Source organism: Crocodylus porosus, unplaced genomic scaffold (assembly GCF_001723895.1).
Source record: "Crocodylus porosus isolate Cpor-Errol unplaced genomic scaffold, CroPor_comp1, whole genome shotgun sequence".
Lineage (NCBI taxonomy): Eukaryota > Metazoa > Chordata > Crocodylia > Crocodylidae > Crocodylus > Crocodylus porosus.
Genome location: NW_017728909.1, coordinates 72850936 through 72878414, shown reverse-complemented (window position 1 = coordinate 72878414; position 27479 = coordinate 72850936). Strand labels below are relative to the sequence as shown.

Genomic DNA, 27479 nt, shown 5'->3' with positions numbered 1-27479 from the left:
GTTCATGGAACTGCCTGGGCAAAACTGTAGCTGCAAGATTAGGAGACCTAATGGTTTTTTGCTCAGGGTTCAGCCTTGATGATAAAACTGGACTTAATTGCCTGGCACACTCAACACATTCCAAGAAAACATATCCCAAGAAAGCATATTCAAATGAAGCCTAAAAGGGGTCGGAACTTAGGTGGAGCAATGTTAATTTCAAACCTAAAGGTGCTGCATCATAATTTGCTTATTGGATAAATCCGAGTTTGGGTAGTAACCTTTCATGATAATTTTAACACCTTTCAATCCCATAGGGTAACAGCTATAGGGCAACATTGTAAGCGGCTCTGAGGCCAACAGATTAACATAAGACTAGGTATAAAAAGCGTGTGCATCAGGTAACCAGCAGGAAGGAGGGAACAGAACGGTCATTTCTGTTCCAAGCCCAGACCCCAAACTCCTGGTGTGAGTGAGGATCAGATCCTGATCAAGGGAACTTCCCCGGTAACCCTCTGACTGTCTATTGAGGGACGCCCGACTTCACTGGAATCACCTGATGTGTACTTGGCATTGAGGGACTATCAATAAATTGCCAACCCATGTCTGTCTATCTGTTGTTTTGAACAGCCCAGTGGCTAATACCCTCACAGTGCCCAGCTGGCCTGCAACAGAATTGATCTATCTGTTATTATTTACTATCACTCTCTTTAATACTGCATTATCTGCTTAGTGCATTTATCTTTCTGTTAACTGTTGTATGTGTGTAAGCTATAATAAATTTGCCTTCACTTCACTCACAACTTTGCCTCCTCAATCCAAAACTGAATCAAACAGCCCACTTGGCCTGTGATGAAACTGATACACTCACAGTGCCCAGCTGGCCTATGACAGGCCCCTCACCTCTTCTTTTGCCAGCAGGCTCTTGTGTCCAGCAGGACACCTGGGGTTGCCCAAGAATGGGCTGGCTTCTCCAGCTGCCAGCATACCCAACCACCCTCCTACCACCTCCCCACGCCACCCCAGGGACAAGTCAGGGCATTCCCAGTGGCCCCAGGCATCCTGCAGCTGCAGGAGCCTGCTGAAGGCAGAAGTGGCAAAGGGCCTGATCCTTTTTTTCTGTAAAGCCTTCCTGCCTCTCCTGCAGCCAGGGGACCTGATCCTTTTTTTTTTTATTTTTTAATGGACCCCCGGCCATAGGAGAGGCAGACAGGCTCTGCCAGGTTAAACATTTAAATAAAACGACAATGTTGCCCTATAGCTAGGCCCCTCACCAATTCTGCCTTCAGCAGGTGCCTGCAGCTGCCAAGACAATAATGTATATACAGTGATGGAAAAATAAAACCCACCATTTAATTTAGGGGGCATAGAATGCAACCCGCCACATGTACAAGCACCCCATGAAACACAAAAGCTTAACGCTGATGGAAACATAAAGGAAGTGCCAGAGACTGAAAAGAAGAGAAGAAAAGAAGACCAGACTTCTTTGTGCTTTCAGTATCACAGAGTCCCACCCATGTAACAAGGAGTGAGGGAGAACAAGAGGGAGGAAGGGCTTGTTTGCTCAAAGCCACTGCAGCCTTTTCCAGTTTCTGACAGTGTCCACTGCTAGTCAGGCCAGGTATGGCTTCTAGAACAAGGAGGGAGCTGTGGTTCTTCCCCACTCTCAGATCCTGGCTTTTTGGTCTCTCACGCTCCCTGGTTATCCATGACCCTGACTCAAAATGCTAACATACAGTTCTGCTCCTTTGAGACAGGCTCAAGGACCAAGGAAAAGAAGTGCAACCTGAAGTTCTAAGCAGAAAACCAGACAGCTTCATTTGAATACAAGGTGTTTACTGAATTAAAGGCCACCCAGACAGTGGCTCTCTGCCCCCTCCAAAGCGTTAAGCAGTCCTTCTGTCCCCAGTCCACACAGACCAAAGAACTTGTAGTCCCTCAGCTGTTCTTTTACCAGTCTGCCAGCTCCCAAACCTCAAAAATCTGCTCTGCTGGTCTCTGTCTTCATGCTCTCCCAGCCAGGAGCTGATATACCCCTTGTCCAGACTGCTTTTCTTTCATCATACTTATCACATTCAGCTTTTCTGGAGTACCAGAAATCCTACCTGTGTCAACAGGTCAAAGCTATTCTAGTCTCTGTTGATGCTAGGAGTCCATCTCGTATAATCCCCCATGTAGGCAGCACTGGGACTTAACTCTCATTCCCTGTACAGAAGCTAATGAAGTAAACTGAGGCATGCAACATTATAACAAACATGAACACATTTAAAATAGAAATATTACAACAAACCATCATTTGATACACTGGGGTTAGGGGAGCACTGTTGATGGCAGCTAAATATCTGCTTATGTATACCTCAGTGGATTAGATGCATCTTTAAATGTTAAATTTGTTATGTGACAGGTTGGGTTTGTTAAGAGGAGGAAGAACATATTTCCTCCAATTATGAGGGGATGATGTGCTTTGTGGCCTAATTAAACCACCACAAAGCACAAGTTCAATGAGACTTGAGAAAGGCAGAAAAGGGTAGCTCAGAGGATGAGCTTAATTAACGACTAACTAGGGCAGCAGTGCTCAACCTTTTGGCCCTCTGGGCCGGATAAGTGGCATGGGATTGGTCTGCAGGCTGGATGGACACTCAGGGACCATGGCAATGGTGACCACTCCTGCAATGCCCTACACATTGGACTGGGCAACATCCAGCACACAAGGCCCAGGGGTCCTCATGAGTCTGGAAATTTGGCAGTAGGGGATCAGTGCCACCACTCCCCCACCACAACATTTCTGAACCTATGGGAAGCCTTGTGGGTCAGGGGTTTACCAACCCTGAAATAGGCCTTAGGAGATTAAAATCTTGCCTGAGAATTTTTATGGAAAAGTATTAGTGGGAAGAGCATTAGGACATGCTTCACATCACTCCTTTTCACAGATCTGACTGCATGTTCTTCATCCCCTTTGCCAGTTAAGGTCAAAAGGAGGAAGAGATAATCCTAAGGCACAAGTAGTGTCTTCCTTTTCCTGGTGCCAGTACCTTCAAAACAGTGTGAAGTTCTATTCAGTGGTGCCAAAGATCAACAGAAAGCAGTAGCTGGCTTTGGAGGGAAAGCATTAGTTACAATAGTGTATGATCCATTCCCCCCAACCCCCAGAGAATGCAGGGAGGAAGAGGGTTATCTACAGGAGTTTACATACTGAAATGGATTATTAATAAATAATTGTATGAATATTTGGGCCAGGAAGCTGTTTGGTACACCTTTGGGCAAATCAAACCCTGTACTTACATCCCCACTTACAGAAATTTCTCTTCTTTGGCTTCCCTGAAGGCATCTGTAAACCATGTCTAATGGTGATTTTGTTACAGAATAGAATCATTACTCAATATACTAATACAACTTGTTCTGGAAATAAATTGCATAGCATCCAGGCTGGTATATTGCTATAATAATTTAGTGATGGGCTGTATAACTGGCAGGTTGCAGGTCCCCACCCAGGTACTGCTCTCCCCATCACTCTTGCCAGGATTCTCCAGGCCTCCTGTTCTCTTCTCCAGCTTCCTCCTCCTGCCACTGGGGGCTGAGTGGTGCAGCCCACAGCCAAGCGCCCTCCAACCATTCAGAAGTTGGACAGCTCAGATTTAGTGCATAATAGTAGCAGAGCAAGAGCTTCCAAAAGCTGGTTTGTTGCTGAACAGATCTACTATGAACCATATTCAGAATTTGCCCTACTATGCCATAAAAACACATTTGGAGTTTCATTTTTTACTACTATAGAAGAGCCAATAGTTTGGCAAAAATAGTGTAATTATTTTCCATTTCATATATCAGAATTATTAATTAAGCTCCAAAGAAAGAATTCTTCCTATTGGTAATGTGTAAAAGCCAGAAAGAACACAACTTGAATTTCAAGTTCAAAGTCATTTTACAGATATGACAGGAAGAGAGAAAGAAAAAAAGTCCACATGACTTTACTTGTAAATCAAGACAACTAGATTTTTAAACTCCCAAGAGAAAAAAAACTAAACATTTTCAATGTAATTTGAAATAATCAATTTTCAGAGTATAACTGGACTCTAATTTCTTTACGCACTCTTTTAAGCCTGCCAACTACAATAGTCTTTTTAAAATTATGTTTAGAACTTAGAAAAAAATCAGTCACAAAATTTAAATGTGAAATATTGGAAGGGTGGAGGGCTAAAAGCCATCTAAGAGGGTCTCTTAATTGAAGGAAATATAGCTTGCAAGGAAGAAGTTAATAAAATAAGGTTCTTTTAAAACTGTAAGCATAACACATAAATTGTTTGAGATTACAATAGTTCAGCATACATAAAGTTGACAATGAATTATTAAAAGCAATAGTTTCATGGAAACAGAAAAAGGAAAAGCAATGAAGCAGCAGAATTTATTCTCTCTAACATGCTGGGTTTATCAGAGCTATAACTTGCTGTGAACTAAGTCCATTTCAGGGAATGTTTGTTGTGGAAGCTTTCATCTGTAAGAATTGGGTTCAGTTAGATTAATGCATTTTTCTTTCAATACTTCATTTACCCTTCAACAATCAAAGACAAATATTTCAAAGATATTGCATATGAACCAGCACACAAGCAGAGGAATATAAATTAAAAACTCTTTACCATGAATTTCTGCTGTAATAGATACAAATGTTACCATAATATACACAATTAATGGAGAATGAACTAAAAAAAAAAAGTCTTCTTATAGTTTTCCCGTTAAGGAGTAATATGATGCAATATAACAGTAAATTAGCTTTTATTCCTGCTGCACAACAAGGTAATCAAGAAAGGTTTTTAATGTTGAATTAGCATTTTATACATTATTGAAAAACTTAATTCACACTTTAGAATGAAACCAATCAGAAGTGCGGTACATAGCAAAAGATGGTATTTGTAGCATCATAGTTGAGCAAGAGCTACTATGAAACTGGATTTTTGTTACCTTTTAGTCTTTGACAAGACCCTAAATTATGAGCTGAAGAAGGGGTATAAGTTAAACATATACTGTAATGGAAAATATGCTTTTGAATTTAGCATCCTGGAAACACTGATAAGTGCCTTGAGTATACTGTATTTTCTCATATATAGGGCGACCACGTCCCGTTTTGGCTGGGATAGTCCCAGATTCTCTAAGCTGGTTGGTCAGCAGCCCTGAGTTGAAGTTCAGCAGGGAGGCAGAGCAGCACAGTTGCCATTGTGTGAAAGTAAGTTGGGCAAACTTATGGTCACCCTATCTAAGAGGCCACATCCAAGGTTCCTACATTCCTTGCTCCCACAGTGATAGCAGTTTCTGCCTGGCGCACCATGCCACTCCACTGGACTCCGGCCCAAGACTTTTGACCAATTGACCAAGAACAGCCTACAGAATCCAGGACTGTCCCATCCAAACCAGGACATATGGTCACCCTATTCATCTATGACCCAGAACTTTCCTTCCCCCAACTTAAGAGCAGCTGGTGGTAACTGAGGTATGCATGATTTGCACTGGATAGGGATCCCCAATCACCCAGAATTTGGCAACAGGAAAAGTGGTCGCAGAGTTGATGGCTGCAGCTCTGGGAACCACAGCAAATAACATTGTCACTGTTCCCCCCATCACCAAATTTCCAGATCCATGGGAGGCCCCTTTTCCCCCATTCTACTCCCCTACCTGAACAGCATGGCTCCATGTGCTGAATCAGACCAGCACATGGTCCCACGCCCAGCACATGACCACAACATCCTGGGCTGGTCTACAGCCCATTCAGTACATGGGGCTTGCATCAGACTCTGTAGCAGGCTTGGCTCCATAGCTGCAGATATTCAATCACCACAAAGGAAGATTTTTTTTCTTCAAGCTGCCCTTCAAAAACCGTGCGTACTACATACAGGACATGCTGTAGACAAGACACTAAGGTATGTTGTAAGCCATCAGAAATAACCCTTTTTGAAAATCTGGATTCATTATTCCTACTTCTTGATGCATTTAAATGATCTTAGTCACTAAATCTTCCATCTGATGATCTGAGCCCCTGGGGGTAACAACAAAAGAGGACACACATGAAAATTTAGTATTACTTTAGTCCAGAGGTCAACAACCTATGATTTGTGGACTGAACATAGCTTGTAGAGCCACTGGATCCAGCCCACAGATGTGGTGCTGTGGCAGCAGGAATTTTCCCCACGCCGCAGCAGCAGTGACAGCAGGGGCTTCCACCAGGTTCCTGCATGGAGAAGCAGTGGTAGTGAGTTCCTAACACCCACCTGCCTATCCACCTCTGACCCAAGCTGGGTCATTCTAGGTCATACCATGAAAAGGTGGCCAACTGCTGTTTTATTTTATTCCTTTTCCCATCACAATTGTAGAAACCTATCACAAATCTAGATTAAAGGCACGAAGCAGAAAAAAAAGTTCTGCTCATGTGGCTCTACCAGTAAATCTCCCTACTACAGGCAGTTTATACCAATGAAATGTTTTTGCCAACATAGATTATATCAGCTCTGAGAATAAACAAACTACAACTAAAGCATATTTGTTCTTTTAAGAAGTTCACCAATGAGTCTCTACCATACTCCCATTAAATGCTCAACACTAGGTCCTTAACCAAACTTTAAAATTCTAGAGCACAGAAACATCTAGCATATTTTAATGTATACTAATGACAATGATCACTATCAACATAGCAGTTTAAGTACTGGACAAGTCTCTAAAATCCCCCAAAAATATCATCCAAGAAAAAGCTGAATATTTCAGTTTGCTCAGGTAGAACAACAAAACTAGACAATCCAATATCAGCTCCTTTTGCAGTTTGATCAATGAAAAAGAAGTCTTACTGTTCTGACAGGTTAGAACATCAGCATAACTGTTCCGTCTCAATTTTTAAATCCCATGACATTACTATAATTGTTTCATGTACACCTTCAACAAAATAGTCAAAGTCAATAAAATTACACCAGATAAAACAACCAACTAGTTACTATTCTATAAATACATTTTGAGGGCATCGGCCATTAAGAATTATTTTGTCAATGATTGCAGCTCACTATTGCTTTATAATTCAATGGAAACCAATGGCCAAGAATCACAATTTCATTGTGAAATCTGAAGACCTGTTCCCAGGAAAATGACAAAACTTAAAAGAGTAAATCTATTACTTGTACTGACACCAGTCCAGAGTTATATGAATGAACAAATGAATGAGCAAATTTAAAATTTTAAAAACTTATAAATAGAAAAGTAAAATCTTATAGTATTTCAAAAGGGAAGAAAAGAGTAAAAGGATAAACTTACCTAGATTGTACCTGTTTAAATATTAGTTGCAGTTCACTGGAAGCTAGATATTTTTGATAGACTACTTCATGCTGTGTTTATAAAAAATATTGGGAATTATGCCCATTTGGCAAGATTAAAAAAAAAAAAATCACCAACACACTTCTATTGAAAGAGTATGACAACATATTTAACTTTGTGGACAGATGGCATGCCCTAATTTGTAAAAGTCTATAGCCACCTGCTATGCATTTCACTTCAAATGCACGGCTAGGCATTCAGCAACTGGATATCTGACAAAAAGCAAAATCTCTTCAAGGAGAAAGTATAAGGTGAAAAAGGTTTCTTTATTAGAATTTTTATATGGTAGATCTGCAGATTTATACCCTGACAAATGAAAATCCACCAGAGGCCCCCAAATTACAGATTTGCATCTCCAGAGCAAAACAGACTCTGATTTCTTGAAGCTCTCAATCTTGTTCCACAGAAATATTTTCACTAGTAGGGTAATTCGGACCCAGATTATTACAGAGTTTAAAAGAATTCTATGAAGGATTCTATTCAGAAGTCATGTCACATCAAAGTCTGAAATTGGAAGAAGAAACTTTCCCCAGTGTCCAGATTCCAATGCAACATGAACAATCAATTTAGAATTGCTATCAATTTTAGGTAGCAGACACTCAAATACTAGGAGTTATAACAACATCAATGAGAAGAGAGACAGAAACATAATCTTCACAATTTTTGTAGAAAGCCTTTCTTCTTGTTATTTTATTTCAAATTAGGGAAGAAAAAAAATCACATAAGATTAAACTCAGTTTTTCAAGCCTCATTTTTTCAATTCAGCACTTTTTCGTTAAATAAGGTCCAATGTCAAAACTGAACACCTATCTGCATAACAGCAATTTTAGTTTAGATTTAGACATTCTTTTAAATAAGCAATTAAAAGACATGATGGTCTTTTGAAAAGTCAATAGAAAAAATTAAAGAATCAACCCTAAATGGGAGGGGGAAAAAAGCTGAATTCTACCTCTGCACTATAAACTAAGAAATCCAGAAACAAAATTATCTGTCCCCATTCCTAATCATTTAAGCCAGGGCTATGCAACCTTTTTGCCAGTGCAGGCTACCCTTTATGACCCCAACTCCCACCGCAGGCTGGAAGTCTCTACTGCACAGAGTGGGAAACTGCCTGCCCTTACCCTCACCACTGCTCCCCACCTAGTCTTTAATCAGGGTAAGAACAGACTTGGCAGAGCAGCAGGCTCCACAACAGAAGGGAGTGCTGCAGATGAGATGGGTGGCACAGAAAAACTTTATGCCACCAAACCCCCATGCTGGACAGAACGTTTGAGGGCTGGATCCAACCCACAGACTGTAGATTGCCAGTCCCTGATTTAGGCCATTAAATTGGCCTTATTATGTAGAACTGAGTAGGGTATTGAACAGCTGAAAAATATTCATCTCTCTCAAACCTAGAAATTAAATAAAAAGACAGCATCATAAAATGATCCATAATATCTAGCTCTTGAGAAAAATTAAAGGACACTTGAGAGTTTTTCCAAGTCTTCAAGAGAACATTAAGTCAACTATACATTTGGAGACCTAAAATAAGTTTGCATACATGACAAAGAAATAAGCAAAGTCTAAAAGTTAAATCAGAAGACCAAGGTAGAAGCCAAAACTGGTTACAACTGTAGTCCTCACATGAAAAAAATGTGAATTTCTTTATGATCTAAAAATATACTCCCTCGAGTCGGTCTTCTTATTTTTACATTTAAATTCTGGAGTCAGCCCCATTGCATAAGGGGGGAATTGGTGGAGGGAAGCTGCCTACAAACCTTTACAATTAATTTACATGCAGCCTTAGGACCTGCATGTGAGCCAGAAGCACTTTAAAAAAAAAAAAAATCAGAGTTCAACCAATGTTGAAAATACTAAAAAAATTTCACAATAGCTATCTGAGATACTAGTAGTCTCCTGTCCCCTAAAAATATACAGAAGAGAATTCAAGTGTCCACCACACAATTTATATTCCTTATCTATTCCTCACACATTGTCCTTTCCAAGAAAATTAACAGAATACTTCTGCTGTTTATCTAGTGGGCAGTAAAGACTTAAGACTATAGATAAAAAAAATGTTGCAATTCTGCTTTAATCAGCTTATTGCATACAACAGGCACACATCAAATGGGCAGCTTTCAATTTCACAGTCTGTGGTTTGAAACTTTTTAAAAGGTTAACATTAAGTTATCATCCATATTTCTATTAGTATTCTTCATTTTTGCTTTAACTTCATTTAAAACTATAAAGTCTGATAGTTTACACTCATATTCATGGCAGAATTTAGCTACTTTAAAATTAGCAATGGCCCACTGAATTGAACATAGCAACAAAACTTGGAAACTATTTGAAAATTATCTATTACAACAGCCAAAATAGGGTAACGCTAGGATGCACGGAATATTGTAGGGTTGAGCAAATGCCCCTACTTAATCTTCCATGGTATTAGGATCAATTTTAAAATTTTGCAAGCTATACAAATTTCCATCTGTAGAACTAGAGACAAAGTCAAATACTGAAAGATGGTTAAATTAGTTAGAATTATTTTACAATTAAATGAACTGTACTAGCTTGTTAATATTTTTGCTATTTTAATAATATTTATTTATTAAAATTAAGTAAGTTATTTTTCATTGCAAAAAAGCAACCAAATGCCTTATGTACACCATATTCACCTAAATGAGAATTTAGTCATGGTATATTTAATACCAACATGATAAAATGTGACATTTAGACCTGAAATATTTAGGTATATACATGTATTTTTTAATTAGGCAGAAACATATTGTGGGAGGAAAAGAGGGTGGGGCTAATTCAAAGTCTCTAAATTCCACATTATAAATCAAGAATTTGATTGAACACAGGTTTAGTTCTGTACACCTACTGCATACAGCTCTGATGTCCATAACACTTTATAGGAAATGGCTTACAAATTAGAATGCAACTGAAGAAAAAAATAATTACACAAAAATCACTGGAGCCAGTTCAAGGACATCAAGGACATGCTGTTAGCTTTGGCTAAGAAGTAAAGGACAGAAGGCAGTATGATGACTATATTTAAAACCACCTTAGCATCCTCTGATCTTTAAACTGGTATTCACTGAGCTAGTCCCTGCCATGCTCCCATGGGAACAGCCCTGCAGGCAGGCGAACTTACTTGTCTGTGTCTGGACACATGGAGCAGCTCAGGCGCCCAGGGGATCGCAGCTGCTAGCAATCCTGGGAGGACAAGAACCTGGGGAACCAGCCCTGACTGGCTCACAACAAGTGATGGGCAGTTTAGAGGGAGAACACAGAGGGAAGTTTGGCATTTGGCATCCCCAAGGAGAAAACCTGTCCGGAGGCAGCAGGAAGGTGGGGGGGGAACCCCAAAGAAACAGCCCAGCTGATTTAAAGTTAAGAGCGAAGCCTCCAAGCCCTGAAAAGAACGACTGAAGAGATCAAAGGCGAAAGTCCCAGGACCTACAAGGGAAGAACTCCAAGGGATCTCATGGAGATAAAGCTTATTTGAAGAAAGTATTCATAGCGCAACCATGTTGAGGAGGAAACTGCAAACTGAGGATTAGGGGAGAGACAGACAGACTGACCAATTGACCTCAGACCATCTCCACTCACCACCAATGGATAATAGTAACCATCTAGTTAAGAGGAAAGGGGCAGAGTATAAGGGAGTTTGGAGCCCTGCAGAAGATCTGCAACGGGATCAGCCAGACCAGCAAGCCAAAACATCCATTTTCCTGGACATACTTTCCATCAAGAAGTGCCAGGTGAATGTGGGGGATTTACTGAGGTGCAAATAACCTGGCACAGCTCCGAAGTGAGAGAATACAAGTTGCTCACACTTCCTCCTTTCATCATTCATTTGGGAAGGTTTCCAGAAATAATTGCTTTTATTTTTTTGAGCTTGGACAGATAAAGACTATTTTTTAAAAAACAAGATGTTACACTCTAGTGTATTGTATTTTACATATATGTTGTTACAAATTTGTTCCCCATGAATTGCTACAAGATAATCAGGCCAGAATTCAGGGAAAATTGTAATGACCTATAATTTAGACACAGGCGGCATGTCCGCATGTGTGCTGACACGTGGTATGTGGTGCTGCATACCTGCCTGCGCCACATAGCTGTAGCACCACATACTGCATCTGCAGGCATTCCCCATGCTGCTACTTTGTAGTGTGGGGGTGGAAGGGGGCCCGTGACCCCAGAAGAACCCAGGGTCAAAAAAACCCATGCCAAAATGTAGGGTGGTGCATGTGGCAGCAACATGCGCCACCCACAGCCAGACCCTGGCCAGCCAGAGCTACACTGGCTGTCGGCCAGGCTTCCTGCTGCAGGAGTGCTGTAGCTGCAGCTCCTGGAGGAACCTAGACATTAAGGCTGCTGGGGCTAGCAGAGTTGCTGGCCCTTGCCTCCCCTACCCAACCCGGAGTAACCTGCTGCACACCAGAGCTCATGTAGCACGGGTGCTCCCCAGGGATAAGTAGCAGTAGCACATAGTGTGCCACTGCTACTTGTCCTCTAGGAAAACGCATGTTCCTGCTTGTCTGGACACTCCCAGTTTGACCAACTCTAAGAATGCTTATACACATGCTGAGGAAGTGTGTGGGGGGGGGCAAAGCAGGGTGGAAAGCACTTTAATTAGAGCAGCTCTGAAAGTCCCTGCACTCCCAGCTACCACCCCTACATCACAGGATGGGATGGGATGGGACCTACCAACAAGAGGCACAGCCACACAGCCAGCTGCTGCACAACAACCCATCCCCTAGCCCCTACCTTCCATTGTACCATGCAGCCCCAGCATGGGGGGGACTCCAGGTACTGCTTGAAGGGCTGTGATGGGTGGGGAGAAGGTGGCAGGCAAGTGCAGAAGGAGAGGGAGAGGGAGATGGATAGGGGAGTCATGCTCCAGCCAGAAGCAGCCACCAGAGGAAGGCCTGGAGCTCTGCTGCCCCCCTAGAGCAGCTTGTGCAAGGGAAAACCAGTTTGGAAAGGAAGGGGCTTGCCCAACCAGAGGCAGGCCCAGCCCAGGGCAAGGGCTTCCCAAGAAGAGCGTGGGAACTACTGGGTAGACACTGCAGCCTTCCACCTCAGAGCATGGCATGCCTCATGCCAAGCCACTAGGGATGGGCTGTGAAGCTCAGCTCAATCTCCACTGCCTCGCTCCTCTCTGCCTGGGAACATGACAACAGGCTGGAGTTTTGCTACGTGCCCAATCCGCATCCACTAACAGCTCCTCCCTGTAGCAGGCATGAGATGACCAGTTGGACCTCCTAGCCAAGCACGCTGTGGCTGCACAGCATGAGGAGGAATGCTCCCTGGGGGCTAGGGGCTGTAGCTTGGAAGTGAGGGGCAACAGTATGGGCAAAGGAGGCAGATCACTGACATGCCACAAAGCAGTGTGGGGGGGTGGGGGAGAGGCAGGACAGCCACAGTTGGAACGGCATCCTTGTGCAGGGGGGAGCTGCTGCTGGGAAGAAGTGAGCAGGGGGTAGGCAAGGGACACAGCAGCCCTCTACCTCAAAGCATGGCATGCCCCCCCCAGTTGAAACCACATCCTGGTGTTGTAGGGGGCAGCTGCTGCTGGGAGGGAGGGAGTTGGTGGTAGGCCAGGGATGCAGGTTGGGAGTGAAGGACACCAGCAGGGCTGGGGGGGTTGTGGTTTGAAAGTCAAAGGCAACAGCATTTCAGATCTGCTCAGCACCACAAAGCAGCATGGAAGACAGCTGTAGCTGGACCCATGTCCTGGTGAGCAAAGGGGGCAGAGGGAGCTCTGATTTTCTGTAATAAAAAACCCATTATCAAACACCAAAATACATAGGTATTTAGAATTTATTGTATTATAATGATTGAGGCACTGGTAGGCTTCCACACTGCTTTAAAATTATAAATATATCAATGAAACATCGTGTTCAACTGATACCTATATATATAGTGGCATTTCATTTAAATTGTGGGAAAATGCAGATTTGGGGTATTTGGGGGAATTTATCAGAGAATTTTGATTTTTTTAAACATAGAAAACCAGGATCCCTGAAGATAACATAGGTATAGCTGGAATATTAAATTGAATATTTTATCTTAGTCTTCTATAAAGATTAAGGATAACAGTAATAAAAGTAATGGTAGATTACCTAACAAAAATGAAGAAAGGCAATAAAAATAACAACATCTGAAGTGGTAGCTTATTGGAAACTGGCACATGGAATTGCAACTCCCATAGCAAAAACTTACAATGAAGTTGTCAATTTGTGTGTAGAACTCTATGATTGAAGAAAAGCAAATGTAGTACCTACATTCTGGAAAAGGCAACTACAGTTTGATTTCAATATATACCATGTCTTAGAACTGATTTTGAAGAAGATAATAAATCAAGAACACGGAGATAAAAAGATAAAATACAGCATTAAATTAATCACATCAGATTACTCAAATATCTTTCAAAGACAGGATAACCACATTCTCAGATCAGGGAAATGTAGTAGACCTAACATCTAGATTTAAACAAAGCATCTGGTATCCTAACTCACAGAAAAAAAAAATATCTAAAATGGTAGAGAGGGGGAGTAATTACTGCAACTGTAAGGAACTGCTTAAAAAGCAGATTTTAACTGGGACATCGAAAAGGAAGACCGCAGATTGGAGAGTGTTTACTAGTGGTCTGTCTTACAGATCCAGCTTGGGACAAATCTTGCTTAATATTTTTGTTAGAGACAATACTTCCATTAGTGACATTTTCACTAGTGCAAGAACTAGAAGTGGATTTATGAAAAATCTGCAAAAGATACAAAGTTGGGAGGTCTTGTCAAAACAGAGGAGACCCAGAAAATCATATAGCAATAACTGAACTAGATCAGGGGCCAGCAGCCTTCTAGGAGGGGCCAGCTGAATTAATAGAGCTCTTTCCAAAGGCAGGCCACCACTTGTGAGCCAAACCCAGGGCTTCCCCAGACCCAAGAAGCTAACTGTTACGTCATTAGCCTCAACTGGAGGCAAATCAGTCAACCTAGCTGAAAGCTAATCTGAAGATCTTGACAGTCTGAACATACTGGTTCATCCACAGAATAACCAGGGGGAAAAAAGAAAGGGTTGGGAAAGAAGGGAAAAGACAGACTCTGCTGAGCAGGCTTTACTTGACTTGCAAACCACCACCACCTTGACCATTTTTTTTCCCTGATACCTTAAACTCTCCCCAAAACCTAATTTTTTTAAAAATCTCTTCATAATAAACATCTCCCAAATCATCCCAAATGCACAGCAGCCTCTAACCTTAACCACCGCTATTTCCTTCATTTCAACCTTTCAAAACTACTAAATTATTATTCTACCACTTCTCAAGGTATGTTTAGACAAGCTCCACTCTCCCATCAAATTGTTCAGCAAAATAATCTACAAGTCAAGGGAGCAGAGAGTAAATAGAATAACAGGGAAGAGTCATATTATCAGCAGCAGAATACATTTCCTCTTGAAGAAACCTGCAACTGTTCTTCTAAAGATCCTGGTATCACAGGCCCTTCTAGATCACTCCACACAAAATATCTATGAACCTTCCATAACGATCATATGGAAAAAGGAGCACCAGAGAAAAATACCTTTTTCTACTGATGAAGCTGATTCTGGCATGAAGGTGAAAGAATAGGCACTTTGGTCCACCAATAGGAGCAGCATGCAAAACACTAGCTAGAGATTCTGCCTCCCTGCTGCAAGCAGGAAAGGGTCACAGTTGCAATTCCCCTCCATTGCCACCGAATGCTACTGTTCAAAACAATCCATTCTTATGCATTTGAATATGAAGTATTTACAGTGTAAACCACATAGACCAGTGATTCTCAACCATGGTGCTTCAACCCACTAGGATGCCAAGAGACACTTCCAAGGTGCTGCACAACCCTCATTCCCAGGTCAAACTGCCCCACTGCACCTCTCTGTTTCCAGGAGATACTGAGTAGGGCAAGACCAGGAATCATACAGAAATTCAGGGGGGCAGAATCTCACTTTCTTTAGGACCCAAAGGAAGTGCTTGCCTCTTCGAAAGGTAAGAGTGGCAGGATACAGGAGCTCTTAGCCCTCTCTCTCTCGTGCCAGAAAAGGCAGGAGGCCTCGCTCCAACAATTTCTTCCCAAAGGTAATCTGCGTCCAGGACTTGCTACCAGGCTGTGCTGCACAGCGTGGTGCTGTACCACATCAGCCAGATTCTTTCTTAGCAGGGATTCTACTGTTCTGCAAAAGCATCTCCATCCTGCAGGGAGAACTATCCCCTCTCCCTGTATTTCAGGACTGCACTTTCATTTTTATTTTCCTTCTCACTCTCCTTCTCCCCTCACTCTTAAGACAATATGCTGAAAATGAGAAGCTTCTACCAAGCTGGTGAAGCTTGTGATTTTATTTTGAATCTTACAGTTTATGAGGTTTTGCACAGTCCTCACTCCAAGAAGGAATCTTATTTTGCATTAAAACAAATCAAATTTCTAGACCTTTCATTTAAACGCTTAAGTGCCATTTAGACACCCTGGGCACTTTTACACGTGCTCCGGGGTTGGGGCACTTAAATTACAGTGTCTCCAAGAGCCGCTCTAATTAAAAAGTGCCACAAAGTCTCGTGTATTAGCACCCCCACACTTCAAAACAGTGGCAGCGGTGCTTGAACTAAAGCTTGTTTAATGCAGTAATTACCACAATCCAGCAGACTTAATTAATGAACCAAATGAAATGTGACCTTAGTCTCTGTGTCTCATAACAGTACTATTCAGCCGCAGGATATTGCCCTAGGATAAATATGTTAAAGAGTTGGGATGTTCAGACCCTTTGGTTACAGAAGCCATAATAGTATCTTTCCAGAGTGGTAATTCTCAACTGGGGCACTGCTAAGATCAAGTGTTGCACCCATTATAACATTAAAGTTATTCATACATTTTCTCCAATCGTTTAAAAACTGCATTTCCACTCATGTTATAGTTTATCTACTGTAATAAATATTCTTAATGGAGTACCACTAAACTGAAAAAAATTATGGAGGGAACCCTCAAGTGTAAAAAGACTGAAAACCATTGACAGACACTCAAAGCAGTAAAGGCTTTTCATGCATTAGTCTTCCTCAAGAGTTAAGGCTATCAATATAGCATTCTTTAAAACAAATGTAGTAAAATAATTAGGTTTAAAATAAAGTTTTATGCATTGCTGAGTCAAACAACCTTCAGTTCAGGTCCTGCGATCTACCTTAACTGTAAACTCTCAGTCAGTGTTAAATTTGATTCCTGGCAGTTCATTTTTGTTTTGGTAAGAATATTTTGTTCTAAACTCCCATATGTTGAGGTTTGTTTGTTCTTAAAGAGTACCAGTGAAGTAGTTTTCAGTGAAATCACACCTAATGAACATACAAACGGGTTTGTGAAAACTGTTATTCTGTTAAATCCAGTGGCCCCAATACCAGGACACACATCTTATAAGTAAAGATGTTTTGGGAGGGGTTTTGAGTAAGAGCTCAGAACCTGAAGATAGAGACAAAATTGCTTTTTTTGTGGTCATAAGAACAGAACAGTTCTGTTGCTAACCCGAATACAAATAGATAAAGGATCAACTGAAGGATATAAAAATTACAAATCTGTGTGCTGGCACAGAAATTGCATAGAAACCACACATAGAAAATGTCTATCCATCTTCTAGAAATCTCTTTTAGCCAGAAATCTGATGATCTAGGACATGAAGCATCTTTATTAACTTCAGAGTATACAGAAAGATATTAAAAATCAGAAACCAAGTACTAGAGTAAAGTACTACCTGTAACTTTATCCATTATATTTAATTCACAGAATCATAGGAATTCAATGTTATTCTTACATTGTAAATGTGTCATTTAAAACAGGCTAAAAAAGCACTACCAAAAACATCTGACTGTCCCTTTTTATAGACAAGTGAAATGGCTAGAGGAAGAAAATATATGCAATTCAAATCCTCTACAGAACAGCTTATTCTACAGAGCTTAGGACTGCTTTTTATTCTATTTTATCTTGGAAAGTTAGGAAAAACAGATATATAGCAAAAGGATATGTCCTAGAAGCTCATAATATGACACATCAGTTTCATAGTAGCTAGGGTCAGGAGGGACCTGAACAGATCATCTAGCCTGACCCCCTGCCACAGGCAGGAATGAATGCTGGGTTCACAAGACCCCAGACAGGTGACCATCCAACCTCCTCTTGAATATGCCCAAGGTGGGGAGCGAGGACCACTTTTTGGTTCCAGATTTTGGACACCCTAACTGCAAAATACTGCCTTCTGATCTCTAACCTAAATCTATTCTCCATCAGCTTATTACCATTGTTCCTTGTCACCCCAGGTGGTGCTGGGGAAAAAAGGGCTCTACCTATTTGCTGTTGATCTCTTCTGATGAGTTTGTAGGCAGCCACCAGGTCCCCTCTCAGTCTCCTCTTGCTGAGGCTGAACAGGTTCAGGTCCCTCAGTCTCTCCTCATAGGGCCTGTCCTGTTGCCCTCTCACCAAGCAGGTGGCCCTCTTCTGAACCCTCTCCAGGCTGGTCACAACCCTTTTGAAGTGCAGCGCCCAGTACTGGATGCAGTTCTTCAACTGTGGCCTGACCAAAGTTGCACAGAGAGGGAGTATCACCTCTCTGGACCAGCTTGAGATGCACCTTCAGATGCAAGACAAGGTATGGCTGGCTTTGCTGGCTGCAGTCTGGCGTTGGCGGCTCATGTTCATCTTGGAGTCAATAATGACTCCAAGATCCCATTCTGCCTCTGTGCTTTCAAGAGGAGAACTCCCCAGCCTGTATATATGCTGTGGATTCCTTCTCCCTGGGTACAGCACCCTGCATTTGTCTACGTTGATCCCCATCCTATTCCCGTCAGCCCACTTTTGTAATCTGTCTAAATCTATTTGCAGCCTCTCTCCCTTCAAGTGTGTCTACCTCGCTCCACATCTTAGTGTCGTCAGAAAACTTGGACAGTGTGCTTTCCAGTCCCTCATCCAAGTCGCTGAAGAAGTTGTTAAACAGTGCGGGCCCGAGGACCGAGCCCTGGGGTACCCCACTGCTCACATCTCACCAGGCTGAGTATAACCTGTCCACCACTCCTCTCTGGGTGCCCATCAGCCAATTTTTTACCCATCCAACTGTGCAGGCATCAATGCCACAGTTGCTTAATTTATTGATGAGGATGGGGTGAGAGACGAGATCAAAGGCCTTCTTAAATTCTAGAAAGACTATGTCCACAGTGACACCATCATCCAAGGATTTAGTTACATGGTCATAAAAGGCAATCAGGATGGTCAGGCAGGACCTGCCTTTGACGAACCCATGCTGATTGCCCCTGAGCATAATCTCCCCTGCAGGCCCCCCACAGATGTGCTCCTTGATGATTCTCTCCAAGATCTTCCCAAGCACCAAGGTGAGGCTTACAGGCCTATAGTTACTTGGGTCCTCCTTCCTCCCTTTCTTGAAAACTGGGACCACATTAGCCAGTTTCCAATCCCCTGGCACCTGGCCAGATGACCACGAATGCTCATACAGCTGGGCCAAGGGTTCCGCGATGACCCCTGCCAGCTCCCTCAACACCCTTGGGTGGAGGGCATCTGGACCTGCAGATTTAAAAATGTCTAGCCCTTCCAGAAGATCCCTAACTACTTCTGCACTGACTGAAGGCCTGACAGAGTTATCCCCAAGATTGTCCCTACCTCTGGTAGGTGAGATATCCTGGTCCCTGTTCAAGAAAACAGAGGCAAAGAAACTGTTAAAAAAATCAACTTTCTTATCTGGCATTAATTGATTTCATATATGCTTTGTGTTTTTTATGCAATTGTTACACTGCATCAAAAGTACATCATGTAAAAAAACATAGAGGAAGCATTTTCTGTTGTTTCCAGGTGTCTGGTAATAATTTCAAAATCTTTTATTGTAGGTTAGTGGTTCTCAATCATTATACCGCAAAAGGTGCTATGGGTAGGCTACAAGGGCAGATGCAGGGTAAGTTAGCTGACCTCCCTAGCAAAATATTCCTAGAGTACCAGAGAGCAATGGGCTGAGATGCTGGAGACCTCTAAATGTGTTACCGCCAACAGGAAACAGTTAAGCTGGCACTGGTATTTTAAATGTTTACAAAAATATTTCATAGAGGAATTAAACCTGGAAAAGCCATCTGAGGAAAGGTTTACTCAGGTTCATTGTTGCACTCATCAGGAAAATACTTGGTATTCTCGCTAACTTGTATGTTTACAAGCCAAAAGCAACAGGACCAACATCTCAGGACTTTACACAGGAAAGTTTTAACAGTTATACCAATATTATTGCCTACGGTGACATGCATTTTGAAACAAGGGTTGCTTTTAGTTTAAACTCCTTCCACAGCAAAATACAAAAAGAACAGGGTGTCAGCATTGCTAGCAGCCTAGGGTTTAACACAGCAAATATCCATAGGCCAAATCCAGCTGGAAGAAGTTAGGTTGCAATTCCCTGCTTGAGAAAAAGTGTATAACAAATGAGGTTTGTTCAGCAGGGCACATCTCTACCCATACCCTCCCCACCCCAGTTTACCAGAACTCTTATTCTAAAATACACATGGAACTGGTGAGCCATACTAGTGTAACTGTATTGGTTTGAATTTACATTTAGTTTATGCTAGTATAACATCAGCATGAGATAAGCCTCAATTTGCTCCATGCTCACTATTTTTTTTAAAAATCCCTACTGCAGGAACTGAATCAGTGTTATTACTGACGCTAGCAGTATTGTTGTCTCCTGTACAGGCATCTTGTCAGCTACCATCACATCCTGTCTTTTAATATACCTTACTGAAAATACTTTAAATAGTGATGCCAACTAATGGGCATTCTTAACCCCAAGCCCAGAAGTTTTTAAAAAGGCTAACGATGAATCTTCTACCAAATTCCCCAGGAAAAAGTTTTCTTGAAAACAAGTCTTTCTTCCCTTTTTCCAAAATGAGCACTAGACACTTAGCTTGGAGCAACCACAATCCCACAGTTATTAGGCACACTGAGCACAGACCTGCTGAAGAGAAATCTTAACAGCAGCACACATTTTAATTGATATACATATATCACAACTGCATAATATTACGTTAATCCCATTTTTTTTGCCTATTCCTTACAGTACAACAAACATCAGTTATCTGCATATATCAGTTATGCATGAAATGGTTTATGCACTTAGTGCTCTGCTTTATAATGTAAATGCTGTAAAACTGCATAATTATCGAAACTGACTATAACCCATCAGTTTCAAGGCTAGATACAGACATTCAAAAAGCCTGAAGCAGAATCAATCTAAGTCATGCGGTTTTCTGCAAACAGTAGTGAACAGAATATACGTTCACCTTTTGGTGGAAAGACAAATTTTAGACTGGGATCCACCACTTTTAAACCTATCTGTGTGCCAAGCTTCTGTTCTGTTATGCATATAGACCAGTTTCCAATCACTCATATTGGTAAAAGTCTACTGTCTGTATGTGGCCCTAAAGCAGGCTTGAACTGACTAGGTTCTGTCAAATTCAAGGTTTCTAGTAAAGACCTAAAGAGCCTTCGAGAAACAATGTATAGAGTTTCAATGAGGTATGAAAAAGCTTGGCCTACCCCACTCCTGTAATTAACCAGCATTGTTTACACTGAGTTCAACTAAGAGTATAATCAAGATAAGTGCACAGCCATTTTTCAATCCTGAAATTATACAAGTAAATGGAGTACACTACGCATTAAAATTTCCTTTTGCATTTATTGCACTGTTATAAAATGGAAAACCTTATTGATCTGTGCAATTACGATTTCAGTGTCATTAGACATGTTTACTCAGTTCTCAGGGTAAAGAGGAAAGCTATGGTTATCCACTGAAAGCAACAATAAAGAGGCAAAAGTTTAAATGTAGATTCCACAGTTTAAATGTCCTCCAAATATGTGGCCTATTAAATATTTAGTGGCAGTTTTTAAAAGTCAACATAATTCTAAAAATGGAAAGCTTTCTTGATAATATGTTCAGAAATAAAACTCTTATTTCATTGCAGCAATGAATATAGCTGTGCTTGATTTAATCATGGTGAGTATCTAAAACTTCCAAACAATCCAATGTAAAATTCCAGCACTCAAGAACTGGTACATTTATATGATTAAATGAAAAGTGAAACTTTAAGCATGTCAGTAGTCCCTCAAAGTCAATGGGAGTGCTCGTTAAGCTTACAGTTACATATGTGCCCAAGTGTTTTACTGGTTCTAGACCTAACACAGTAGGCAATGCAATTAATCAAAATATATATCCAAACACTAGAAGAAGTTGACAATATTATATGTAACTCAAGCTGCTAGATGCTTAGATTTCAAAACTACATGGCAGCACATTACCTGGATCATTATGCGAGTGTGGTACAACAAAAACTTGAAGAGGTTCACTGTCCCATTCATTCTCGTTATATGTGATATCAAATCCTTGTTTCCAAACCCCACCATCTGGGTTATCGAAAGGAAGAATGTCATAAACATCCAACATCTAAAAAGGATTAAAAAAATAAATAAATAAACAACATGAATTCACCAAGAGGGTATGATGAATAATTCTGCATGCCAAAACTGCTGAGTTCATTAAAACCCAACAATAACGTTGAATCATGTTGGTTTTAGTTTGGGGTTTTTTAAGTTTTAAATGGCCAAATAGAGGTAAGCAAACACCATACCAGGACAGTCACCTTGGTGCCTAGAGGCCAACCAAGATTGAAGGCTCATTATACTAAGCACTGTATAGAGGGTGAAGGAGAGGGAAATTAGTGAACGCTCCCTGCTTTAAAGCACTGGCAATTAGGGATGCAAATATGATTTAAAAAATTATCCATTTGACCTGCTCTAATTTCACTGATTAAACAGTTAACCAATAACATAGCAGTGCAGATACAGCTGCTGCTGGAAGCTGTTCCCCAGACCTTTGGAGTGTGGGGGTCGGAAGGAGACAGTGACAAACCCTGCCAGACAACAAAGTCCACATGAAGCAGTGGGCAAAGGGTTTTCCCAGCCCACTACAGCCACTGGCACACAATGAGGAAGGGAGCACCTGTGAACAAGCAGCTAATTGCTTAATTAACAAGTCATTAGCCCATCCACCGTTTTCCTCCTTAACCTCATCAGCTATGGGTACTAGTCCCCGCCCTTGCCCCACCTCTATTCCTCCCCCCCTGCTGCCTTTCAGTTCCTGAGACAGTGAGCCACTTCTCTTCTCCACCAGACTGTGCCCCACACTAAAAATTAACTTGTAATGTATTACCAGTATATACAGTTTGCTTAAACATGTAACCTTTCACATCCCTACTGGCAATCTAAATTGACAATACAAGCAGTAGGAAAAAGGGACATAACAGGAGTAAAAGAATGGGAGTAAAAATGTGGCATGAAAGGACATGGCAATTTTTTTTTGGAAGGGATCCCTAAGATGGGGTTCACTACAGGAAAAGGCAGAGGAAGAGAGATGGGATAGAAGAGGATGGCAAGGTAGATGAGATGGAGAAAGGGTGGCAAATAAGAAGCAAATGTGGACTGACACATGTTCCCAGAGAGCAGGCAAAAGTGCTTTCCCAGAGAAAGCACAACTCTGAGGTCAGTGATTAGGGCACTCACATTTGAGATCCAGGTTCCAACACAAAGATCATGAAATCTAGGACTGAAGTGCTCAAAAGACTGAGACAGACTAAACCATCCCTGTAAAATGTTTTCTTCATTCCAACAGAGAAGGACACCTCTGTTCAAAATATCGCACCTATATTGCCTAAAAATACCAGATGTCATATGGAGAAAACAAATGAAGAGTCAGTTTGATAACACTCAGCTCTGCTAAATTTCTGTTGAGGAGCACACATCTGTATCTGTCATTACTTACAAAACAGAAGAGCATATGTTCCTTTGAAGATCACTTCTAGGCATGCCAATCACAATAAAGACTCAAACCTACTGTAAGAAATGGATAGCTGAAATATCATCAGCCAAACGAATAAATATAGTCATAAAAAAAACTCTTTTGTGCAGTTGCATCAACCACACTTGCAGGCATTTCATCAGTTAGTTTCCAAAGAGGGCTGTCTTCTCTTGTATATATTTCCCCCTCTACACATCATTAATGTGGCAAAGCCACACAACTGCTTTACTGTTGACGCTTGACAGGTCCACATAATGGATGCATGGGTGTGGTGCAAACATGAGGACATGGTGAGCAGTCTGTGGTACATCAACACACTCACATATTGGACTACCCTTTAACCTAATCTTATAGAGTATGGCATTAACGTGTCCAGCTCCAGAGCAAATCCTGCTTAGCTTAATCCATAAATTGTGGGGGAGCTCGTACCACCCTCCAAAGACAGGGATGAAAAATTAAAAATACCATCAAATACAACATACCAAGATAAAACGTCACCAATATTTTTAACTTGGATCCAAAAGAAACCAGTCAAATCTGAGAGACGCCAGTTATTGTGAGCTGCAAATTATGTCCCACATCTTGTTTCCTGTTTAAGGCAAAAGAGACTACCTGTCAGAGAAGTGCAAGTTGAGGATCGTAGTGGGGAAAAAAAAAAGGTTTGTGGTCTAAAAGGAGCATATAGTATTAGAAAGCCTAAAAAAATTTTCAACAGATGGCATTACTGCTAACTTAAAGAAAAGAAATTAGCTTCTAGAATGGGAGTACGAAGTGGATGTAATTGAGAAGTTTGCACTGTGGACAGAAAGAGAATTTGGAGACACCTAAACTTCTGAAAGTTTATGATATCAGGTTGAAAGACACCAACAGAAAGTGTTACGAGCATCATCCTGAGGAAACAGATATGCTTAAAACCCACCCAAAAATAAATATTTCAGTACATGTACAAAGTATGTCAAACATGACCACGCAATCAGAGACCATCCAAAGAAGACAATCCATCACTGAGGATTCAACATTAAGAAACAATAGAAAGAACAACAGAATTTTGTATAGTCTTCTGGGAGCAAAAAAAATACATGACCGAACAAGATTCTGAAAACAGCAAGTGAAGTTTCATCATCGGTACGTTAATGTTAATAAAGCTGCTTCAGGTGACACTTCTAGATTACTGAAGACTTCAGTGATGCCAAAGGAGCTGACAAAGATCAAAGTACAAATGGTATCCTGAGTCCCTTCCTATCTCACAAGTAAGGGAAGAAAAAGAGGTAAACTCTCTGCCAAGTGCTGTGAAGTAAAAGATTTCCTTTTGTGGCATACTGAGCCACACTGTACAGGAAGAGAAGGCTTTACCATTTGAATGACCTCCAGCTCAGTAGAGGTGAATCAATCTTCCTGACAACAGAACAGCTAGATTAGTCAAAAGAACATTAAAGATGTCATCATCATGTGCGATTCCCTGGGCAGGTAGTCTTCTAATCTGAGCAATGTTTCTTCACCGCTGTTCAGGGTTATGTGAATGCTGGACAATTTTTGCTGCTGAAAAAGGCAGGTTCAGTTTTAAGTGCAACCGTTCTCATTACTAAAGCTGTTAGCCTAACCACACCACCTTTTTAGGTTTCACAGAGAAAGCCAGAGGCTCAGCTGTGAACTCCTGGAGCAGCTGATCAATGCTTGCTTACCTTGTCAATCCTCCCACACCTTAATTAGATACATAAGCAGACACAACCAAAAGTAGTGTTCATGTCGAGGTTTGTTGGAAACAACTCATACTGAAAGACAGACGAACTAAACCAGGGGTGTCAAAAATACAGCCCACAGGTTGGATGCAACCCACAGAGCCCTATTAACTGCCCACAGTGCTGCTTGTGCGTCTTAGACCAGCATGTGCTGGCCCCAACCCTAGCCCCACATTCTGGAAGCACATGAAGCCTCCCTGGCACAGGCTGTACATGATACAGGGCTGGAGCTGGCATATGCCAACATAGCATACAGGGCCAGTTTGGAGTACATGCTGCATGTGGTACCTGCACCAGACTGATCCTGCATGCCAGATCCTGGACTGGTCTGGATCAAGCCCACAGACTGGCTGCATATGGCAGATCCAGCATGCAGAGCTGGTCTGGCACAGGCACCACATGCTCCAAACTGGCCCCGTGCACCATATGTATGTAATGTATGCCTAAAACAGCCTCACGTGCCACATGCAGTGCACAGGACCCAAGCTGCCACATGTGCTGCAAGCAGCAAACAGGACCAGTCCAGAGCATGCAATTCATGCAGTGCTTGCACTAGACCTGCCCTGCTTACTGGTTCTGGCATGTGGGGCTGGCCTGCAGACCGAATTTGGCCTACAGACCAGGCCCATGCCCCTCACTTAGCCCCCAAGGACAGATAAGTTTGATATACTTGAACCAGAGGTATTAAACAGCCTATAGTTCATGCAAAAGCAAAATGTCTTTGCCAAATATGTTACATGCAGTTACAGCAACAACCAGCCTTGGTTTTCTGATGCTGAAAACCTATGATCTCTTGAAATTTGTCACAAACTGGAAGGAATTTCCTTGACTAGAGATTGCTCCAGTTTGCCCAAGGGCAATGGCTTTCATTTTGGCTGCATTCATGTCTAGGCTTGTACTGTGCATTGCTTTCATCAACTCACGTAGGTCCTTCTCCACAGATTCAAGGTGAGAACCAAATAGAACCGCATCATCAACAAACAAGAGCAGTAATTTTGTATGCCATGGAAAAGGAATATGTTTGGAAGCCAAATGAATGATCAATTTTTCTGAATACTTAATCCATTAAAAAACAGATAGGAGGCAAGGATATCATCCTGCAGGAAACCTATCATCCCAAGAACCTGTTCAATGGTCAAGTTATTTGTTACCACATCAGAGATGGAATTCTTGTGACACTGTAGATCTGTTTCTTGTTTACAGCTCTTCTGCAAATGTAATGTCTTCTAGTCAAAGCCAGACCTCTGCAAGTCAGAGGAGGAAGGATTATGACAATAAAGAATGTAGTACCTGATACAGACCCCTTTATCTCCTTCTACAGCCTTATGTAGCCAAAACAGACAGGCCATCATTAAATAAAAACAGGCTTGATGCATGTAATAACTCAAATAAATGGCAAATCAAGATAGGAACTTTTCTGGACAGCATCATTAGTTGCTACTGCTCATACAATGGTCAATGCCATAATAATTATAATCCTCAATTCTTCAAGGCTTGCCTGATGTGGTCTCCATAAACTGAAGATCTGAGTAAGCTTTCTTTAAAAACCATGGTCAACAACCCACTTCCAAGTGTAGCTTGCATATATGGACTCGCTAATGATTCAGCTGTTATCAGTTGAAGCCAATTTCTAAACATTTGCAAGGCTCATTCCGCAAATCCTCCCACACTGTTTTCCATTTACATGTAGATTTTAATGCCAAGTTGGAAGCAGACCTACTAAAAAGTTTTCAAAAATACAAAGGACTATTTCGTAACATCACTGCCACCATGTCATTAACTGGTCATTCCCTGAACAAACTTAGGTGCTTATGATGTGTACACTAAGGAAGTTATAGGCCTGAAAGATTCCATTAAAAAATATAATTGAATCACATACAGTAGAAAATAACAAAAACTGCAGAACCTACAGTATAGGTGAACTGAAGTCAGATCAATGAATAAAAAGTATCTACATGACTTTCTTTCATATCTACCTTGAAGGAAGATACTTCCTACTTTAACTGGCCATGGTTCTTAGATGAAGAAACTACACAAGAACTCCCGATTATGAACACCCTTTTGATAGCTAAAAAATAATCACATCCAAGATTTTGTTGTCAAAGCAGTCAAAAGATGCAGCTTGTTAACTGTTGGGTACAGCCAAGAGGTCTGCTCCATCACAGGTGAGAAAAAAATAAAAAATCCTCAAGCTGACAGCAGTCAGCAAAGTCAGCCAAGATATTGTAGAACAGCAGAATACTTGAGAAGTTTTCTGCCTGAACAGACATTTAATGAAAGCTTATTAACATACGAAAAAGGTGTGGAAGGGTGGGTGTGCATGCGTGCGTGCGTGTGTATGTAAAGCATCCCCTGCCCAACACTGACTCCAGCCCAACTACTTAAGCACTGCAGGACAGGAGTTTAAAACTAGCAAAACTTCTCCTAGGTCATGAATCTCAGACCCACCAAACCACAGCACACTGACCTGCTAAGTGCTAATCCCTATAAAGGAGGTCAGGCTAATATGGACAGTTATTATAG

At 41.5% G+C, this 27479-nt stretch overlaps 1 protein-coding gene across 1 annotated transcript in view; it reads right to left on the bottom strand.

Moving 5' to 3' along the window:
- MAN2A1 (mannosidase alpha class 2A member 1) overlaps window positions 1-27479 on the bottom strand; it is a 225671-nt gene that overhangs the window by 174969 nt on the left and 23223 nt on the right. Inside the window, exon 3 of the mRNA XM_019532463.1 lies at window positions 21663-21807. Within this exon, the coding sequence (XP_019388008.1) occupies window positions 21663-21807 (145 nt within the window). The remainder of the gene's footprint in view (window positions 1-21662; window positions 21808-27479) is intronic.